This window comes from Halyomorpha halys, unplaced genomic scaffold (genome assembly GCF_000696795.3).
Source record: "Halyomorpha halys isolate HHAL.00 unplaced genomic scaffold, Hhal_1.1 Scaffold172.1, whole genome shotgun sequence".
Classification (NCBI taxonomy): domain Eukaryota; kingdom Metazoa; phylum Arthropoda; class Insecta; order Hemiptera; family Pentatomidae; genus Halyomorpha; species Halyomorpha halys.
Window position 1 is genome coordinate 551,290 of NW_027113242.1, and position 8,313 is coordinate 559,602.

The 8,313-nt window shown below is 28.7% G+C and overlaps 1 protein-coding gene across 1 annotated transcript in view; it reads left to right on the plus strand.

Moving 5' to 3' along the window:
• The window catches only part of Nsun2 (tRNA (cytosine(34)-C(5))-methyltransferase Nsun2), a 26,806-nt gene extending 18,903 nt beyond the window's left edge, over positions 1-7,903 (plus strand). Inside the window, exons 10-15 of the mRNA XM_014417932.2 lie at positions 453-677; positions 903-1,035; positions 1,116-1,193; positions 3,498-3,651; positions 5,409-5,564; positions 7,687-7,903. Coding sequence (XP_014273418.1) covers positions 453-677; positions 903-1,035; positions 1,116-1,193; positions 3,498-3,651; positions 5,409-5,564; positions 7,687-7,781 — 841 coding nt within the window. The 3' untranslated portion in view covers positions 7,782-7,903. The remainder of the gene's footprint in view (positions 1-452; positions 678-902; positions 1,036-1,115; positions 1,194-3,497; positions 3,652-5,408; positions 5,565-7,686) is intronic.
• Positions 7,904-8,313: the final 410 nt, after the last annotated feature.

Genomic DNA, 8,313 nt, shown 5'->3' on the forward strand with positions numbered 1-8,313 from the left:
TCCTTTCTTAACTATAATTGAATACGCCTTGTCGTGGGCCTTCTGTTAAGAGATATCAGGCTGGAGAAATCGCCTAAGACCAGACAACACTGACACATGTAATAGAAACTGTTTTGTAGTAGATTGTCCCTGAAGATGGCCGGATTGGCCGAAACGTTGGACGTATAAGAGAAATAAAAAGTTTTGAGACTATATTGGATAGAGTTTGAATTATTTATTTAAAAAATTACCAGTCTCAAGAAAATATTAAGATTATAAATAAGGAATATAAAATGTTTTGAGACTAAAATGGATAAAATTTAATAAAAAATTTAAACAATTCTTATTTTTTATTTCTGTATCTAACAACTAAAAATGTATTATCTACTGTTCATGTCCATCAATTGATGTTTTATTAGCCGTAGGAAATAGTGTTGGAAAAATTGTAATTAATATTATTTAAACATTTTTAGTGTTCGAATTCTGCCTCAGGACCAAGATACTGGTTGCTTTTTCGTCGCCGTTTTGAGAAAAAATAGTCATAAGAACAGTACTGAAGCTGAAACAACTGAAGCTAGTGACGTAGTTGAAAAAGTAGTAGTGAATAAGCATAAAGAAAAACGGCGTAAAATCCAGGGTTATAGAGAGGATCCTTATGTGTTCTTTAAAGGCGATGAAGAACTTTGGAAAAGTATTCAGTAAGTGTAAAATATAAAGTAAGATTTTACATACTCTATATAGATCTACATACCTTTTATATATTCTATATGATTTATTTATAGACTGGTTGGTAGTAGTTTCATGGGATAGCGATGAATACGAGATCTATATTTAAAACATTGATTAATAGGTGTTACCATTAATTCTATTTAGAGCCTACTGAAGCCATTATAATAAGAATTAATAATTTAATTATTTTTTAGGGAATTCTACGGCATTGAAGGATTTGATCCTACCCTTTTACTCACTCGATGTAAAGATGGTAAGAAGAAAAATATCTATTACGTCTCACCTGCAATTAAAGAAATCGTTTCAGAAAATCAAGAAAGGATAAAGGTGATGTTATAAATTTAAGTATATTTTGCAGTTACAAGTTTTGAATTCTTATGTTTATACATATGTATTTTTTTAAATAGATGATCAATACCGGTGTGAAAGTTTTTGCTAGATGTGATAATAAATCGATGGGTTGCAGCTTTAGATTGGTCCAGGAGGTAATTATTTTTTATTTAAAATTACATAATTATTTGTAATTATTGATACATTTACGTTATATAAATATTTAGTGATTTATACTTTTCATATTGTTCTTTATTTAAAATTTGTAGCTATATAACAATAAAAATAAAACCGATTGTACAGGTATTATTTAATATCAATTTAAAATTTGTATAAATTATATTGTGTTACAATTTTTTTTTTCCAATATCACAGATCTATATAGCTATAATTTTGTTTTGTCAGATCTAAAAACAATATTTATTATTAGCATTCAAGTATGAACAGTCCTAAGTATATTTACCAACTAATCTTGATCTACAGAATACTCAAGAAACCGTGTGCTATAAACACTAACTAATTTTATAAAGTAGGTGGGTAGCAATATCGAGCTAAAAATTTCATTAAAATTAAGTCATGGCTCTATACCATTTCCTTCGCGGACCATATTTTCATAATATGAGCTCAATTATTGCCCTGTATTGTTGGTTGTTAATCTGTTCTCTCAGGGGACCTGGATACTGTGTTTTCATTCATAGTTGCTACAGTTAAAGAGTTGGCTGGAATGAGGTATGGTCAGGATAGAGAAGCTAGGATAGACAGAAGGTAACCAAAAGGACATCAGTCTTTTGACACTGGAGAGAACCAGTTCTCTAATCTAGTGACTTCCTTATGAGTGTAAGGAAAGGAAGGTGAAGAATACTAAAATAACAAGAAAAATACCAAATAGAGAAATCTTGGCTGATCTACACTTGTAAAACAAACCGAGTGATGACAAACCTGTGGAAAGCTCAGAAAAATTAAAACATAGTAAGGATTAGAAAGTTCTATTCCTTTCAATGCGATAAATATAGATAATTTAGGTGGTTCCCTAATATTTTAAAGTGTGTCCAAATAATATTATATGGATAGGACACAGAAAGCTATGTAGATCTGTGATATTGGAAAAAAAAATTTTGTTGCCCAATGTTATTTATACGAATTATTAATTAATGTTTTAATAACATGTGTATAATCGATTTTATTTTTGCTTTGTTTCAAGTCCTGAACACTGAGGAGAACTCTGAAATGTTGGTTGATTTTCTATATTTTAAATAAAGTAGAATATAAAAAGTACAAATCCATATATAATTTAATTAATTAAGTTGAACCTTTCCTGCATAATAAGTATATATGAGGTGTTTGCTATCAAACTTCTAGCTGATTCCATTTTTGTAAATTTAAAAGGAGAAACAGAAAACTTCTCATGTCCACAATTTTCAACCTAAATTGTTGCATATATTTTTTTTTAAAAGTATGTGTGGCCATGTAGAATCAGGATAGTTTTCTATTTTCAGCCTAATCTAATTAGTACCTGCATAATTAGTCTAAGTAGATTGGAACTAGCTGGGTTTGTTGCAAAAAGTCGCGTTTTTCTTTTTAAAATTGTTTTTCTCGTAAAAACAAGTCCTGTTAAATGGTTTTTAACATTAACTCAATATTCTTCATGAGTTTAGTTGGATTAAAACTATTTTGTTCTTAGAAATAAGCTAAAATATCAAAATTTAATACAAGTATGGTAAAATGTGGAGAAAGGGCATAAATTTTAATTTTTGCATAAAATCAGAAATTTATTTATAAAAAAGGAACTCTTGAGCATTAAAAATGATGTAAGTAGTTATTGGAATCAAACTGCCAGAAGAAAATCACAAACAATTGGTTTTATATAGCCATGTCTTCTTTTGTTGGATTTGATGCAGCTGGCAAATCTTCTTGCCTCATTTCTGGTGGGAATGAGCTGAATCTGAGATAAACCTCTTTGTGAGGGTATAAAGAACCCCGAAACGTTGCAGAAAACTTTATAAAGTCAATTTATTCAGAAAATAGAATAAGCTAGTTTTGATGTCATACACCTCATATCTATCACATCATTTCATACAATCTCAAAACTCAAAGTTTAGTTTGTATATATTGGTTTAAAACTTATAATTCATACATTTTTATTAAAGCGTATCATGATTGCTTTGAGTGCTCTCTAGATTTTTATGGGATTTTGGAGAGCGTGAAAATCTATCTAATTGAATCTCATTTTAATTAATATCTTGATATTATACTTCTTTCAAGCATCAATAACTTATTATTTAAAAAAACGCTATTAACAAAATTTTTGTTTATTTACTATATTCAGTTAGGTAACATTATTAATGTTAAAAAAAAAAATTAGCCATTATCTGTGTGTTTGTATGCATTAGTTTAGCACTGTCACTTATTTTTTAAATATCACAGTTAAAATTTTTAAATAAAAAAAGTAATATTTTCAGGGTTTGTATACAATTCAGAAACATATTAAACCCGGAAGGAGAATCAAGATCTGCAAAGAAGACTTCATTCAACTTCTGCAACATGCAGAACCAAAGGATGCTGTGGATTTTGAAAATTTGACTCAAGAAACAAGAGATCAAGCTCAGAATATAAGTAAGTTTAAATTAATTCACTTCAGTATCAATTTATTCACTAAATTAATTATTATGAGATGTTAATAATTGACCATAGATTAATATGAGGGGAAGGTGGTCGGAGGTACAGTCAGCAAATATACGCAAATAAACAAAACTTATTTTTTTGTCCCAACGTTTTTACCTCAATTTCAAGCCTAGTTGAAAAACAAAGCGAGATAACACTAATTCAGAGAAATAATTACTATATTGTTATGTTATTATAACAGATGTTATCGTACAAATTAATTATTAAACTTGGCATTAACAATAACAATTATTATCTATAAATTTGAATCCAATTTATTATTTTATTATGTGTTAATTGTTGACCATTGATTTATATGTGGAGATGATCGAGTGGAGAGGGGTAGAGGAGGAGGAAAGGTACAGTCAGGAGTCATTTACAGAACTAAGGGGTACTTATTTTACTGTGCTGATGTTTCGGTCCTGAATTCCTGGCCTTCAGGCCAATAGTTTCTTAATACCTCAAAGTACCAATGTTGTCCTGAAATTCAGGTTGAAACGTCACTACAAGGTCAACGACACTTATTAGTGTCCATGACTCCTGAACACATTCCAGGGTTCATATTCTCATATTATATTATTAAATGATTTATAATTATTGTTACCCGAACTAAGAGGTTCAATAGAGTCTTTCCTCTTGTCTAGTAAAATACGTGCTGGGAGAAATACTTGTGGAATTGGAAATAACTTGAAGCAAAAGAGAGTTGACAAAAATAAATTAAGCAAATAAATAATTAACGAAACATCAATCTTAAGTATTTATTAATCAAAATAAATAAAAATGAATATATTATTTCACTTTACAAAAACACACACACACACAAAACATTTTTTACTTATAAAACAAAAACTAATAAAATAGAACTGAAATATATGTGTGAACAAATAGACCAGAAGAATTTATAAAATGAAGAAAACCTTAAGTATGTAAAATGATGTAAAAGAATTAATGGTTTGACCATTAATGTATTATAAAAAAGTATCGACAGCTCTCAACTTGAACAGCCTTAATGGAGCTCTACAGAGTAGGGCAAGACGTCAGCAAATAAATTGTTGTTAACTATTTTTGTTCTCTTTTGATCACACCCCTGATAATCTTCTTCACAATTTAAAAACAAAAAAAGTTTATATTATTTATTAATTTTCTATTATTGTCTATACAATTATCAAAAAATTATAATATGCACTATGAACACTAAAATTATTAATAATCATCAATTCTAACCACCATCTGGCTGGCTGGGAATCATGAGAGATTTTTGTGGATTCACTTTCACTCGAGACTGTTTATATGTCCTTTGAAATTAGGGGCTCCTGAGGGTGGCAGGATGAAGTAGTGAAAGAATTGTTCAATGTCATGGAGTAGCTTCTAGGCTGGCCAATCACATACTGCGCTAAGTGCATTGCGACTAAAGGCTAGAAGTCATAGCAATATACTGCATAAAAAATAATTTACAATCAGCTGTGTCATTTGTTTCTTGTTACTGTTAGCAACCACAACAGTCTGAGCTATATTATTTACAAATTAAAAAATATATTCATTTAGGATTGAAATAAATCTATTTTTATAATATCTTATAGAATCAATAACTATATTAATTGTGTACAATTTATCGATTTAACATTACAGAAATTTGTAAAAAATAAATAAAAATTACAATTTTTAATGTTGCTTCAACAGTTCTTATTTATGGAAATTCTCATTTCTAGGCCAGGGCAGTTGCGTCATTGATTATGAAGACAGCAGTGATGGGTTGACTTTGAATATTGTCGGTTGGAGAGGAAATAAAACATTAAGGGTTTACATAACCCTACAGGAGGCTGTCCATTACCTCAGGCTCCTCGGTGCCCCTGTTCAAAAATACGGTAAGTACTATAATTTCATGAAGTCTAAGTTTAAACTAATTATAATACAAATAAGCAGTAAATTTAGTTTAGGAATTTGTAAACTTTTAAAAAAAAGAAAATTTGAAATTAATATATTCTGATAAGTAGCTTAATGGACAAGATTTTTTTCCGACAAACATACGTGCTATAAGTGTCTATTTCAAACTTAAGATAAGTAAGGCCACAGAGGGAGGGAGTAAGGGTTTCACACCGTTTTCCAATTTTAGGCGCTTTTTAAATATTGCTCGATTTAACTATCTTAAATCTTCTCTTTCTATTTTAAGTAAATGTTTCATGTAAATGTAAAAAGTGATATAGGACAATCGCTTAGTGGAGGTTTTAGTGGAGCAGGTTTGATGGGAAGGATTGCCCTCTGATATTTTTTGTGTGATGATCTCTTGTGAGACTGTGTAGATGTCATAGATCGACCATCATACTCGCTATAAGTCTCTGTTTCAAACTTAAGATATATAAGGTTACCATGGAGGGGGAGAGAGGTGGGTTTCGCACTGTTTTCCAATTTCAGGCACTTTTTAAATATTGCTCAATTTAACTATCTTAAATCTCTTCTTCCCTTTTATTTGCTAATTACAGAAAAACATGAGTTCTGGTTCCACTACAATCTGTAACATATTTTTTTAAAAATAAAGGATTTAAATTTGAAGGATAAATAGTGATAGTGAATTTTCTTTAATAACTTTTGGACTGAAATTAATAAACCAAACCGCTAAATAAATTCACTACAAAATATTTTAAGATAATAATAATTGTATAATTAACAAAACTGAGAAAGTAAAAATAGTAATAAAACCAGAGTTCAGAAGAACTCAAATAATACACATGTTCATATTTTATTATGTAATTATATTTATAATTTTACATAAAAGGAAGATGGTTGGTTTCAGTGTCAAAGCAACTCAAATAGTAATTAGTCTATTAATTATGAGTCAATGTTTCGCCCCACTTTGCAGGGCTTCGTCAGGGCTAAAAAAAAAGACACAAACAATTAAAATAAGATAACAATGTAAAATAATAGATGACATGAAATAAATGTAAACTAAGGTATGGTTAAGTATGTGAAAGTTCATACAAAAATGATCAAAGTAAATTAAACAACCCTATTATGTATATTACCATTTATCGTTCATCTCATTTAAATACTTTTTTACTATATTTACTTTACAAATTATTTTCGTTATTGTGGCATCACTGCCATTCCCACTCCTCCCAATACAAACCGCCACTTTGTATTTGACTGCCGTCAAAACAGGTATGCATTCTGTCTCATCATTTGATTTGTATTTTTTTTTTTTATTTTTTCATCTCTTTATTTGTACTTTCTTTAATATTTCGTCTCTTATCTATCTGTTACTATTACCCTTTTCATTTACTATTTACAACCTTTAATTTTTCTTATTATATCTTACTTTTCATTTTATACCCCTGTTATTTTACACTTATGTTTTTTCTTTTTTTCCTTTTTGTAACTATAGTGTTTGTATCTTTTTTAGCCCTGCAACGTGGGGCGAAATGTTGGCTCAATAAAATAGTATAATTATCTACTATTTGATTTTTTTTTTACCGCACCCGGACCATATTCCATTCATCTATATTCACAGTCAAGTACTTATGTTATTAATAAAATAATAATATAAGTGCTCTCTTACTTTGTTACATTATTTTAGTTGTTTATATCTTTTTTAGCCCTGATGAAGCCCTGCAAAGTGTGACGAAACATTAGCTTATGATGAATCGTTTAATTACTTTTTTAGTTTTTTTTTTTTTACCACAGCCCTGTGTGACCTGTGTGTGTTTCTTCTATGTTCTTTTGTTCATGTGTTAATTTTGCTTTTATTATTATTTTGGCTATTATCAGTTTTATGAATTATATTATTATCATCTTTAATATACTCTGTTATAAATTTTTGTCAGTTTGTTTTTTTTTTATTATTATTTTTCCTTGTCATACAATAAGATGCATTTTTGTACTATCTATTCTATAGTTTCCTTTAACCATCTAATTATTTATGTGATTATATCATATTTATTGACAATATTTTTAGTATAAAAGTTTTCTTTAAAATCTATAATTATATTTCAGAAGTCAACAAGTTCAAGAAGGAAGATAAAACAGAAACAGGAGAGATAACAGCAACAGAAGAAACAACAACAGCTGAAGAGATTACTGAAACATAAGAGATCCCAGGTTGACTTAATGAAGATTTTACGAGGAAGTTTCATTTTATTGTTTTGATATGTTTTTAGATGTATATACTTATCAAATTATACTAATCTGAAGTATATATGTTTATTTTTAAGTAATGTGTATTTTATATCATCTTCCCTTTTCCTATATAAATTATCTTGAAAATTGTGGGTTAATCCTCTTCTTGGCAACTAATGATAAAAGTAAACATTTTTTTATTTTAGTTGAAATAAAAATTATTAAAAAAAAAATTAATTGTATAACTTCCTTCCAATATATTTTACAGAAAAGTGTCCTCTGTCTAATTTATTGTTTTTATTTATTTTTTAAAATGAATTTTTGCATCCCTTTCATATTTGATTGATCTTATGGGATGTAATTAAGAAGGAAAATGTTTGTTATTTAATCTGTAACAGGTTATACAATTTTTTAAGTAAAACTTCTTAACTGACTTTCTACTACTCAAGAAAAAAACAAATTATATTGGGGTAAATTTTGTGACACTCGAGATGGAGAGGCAGT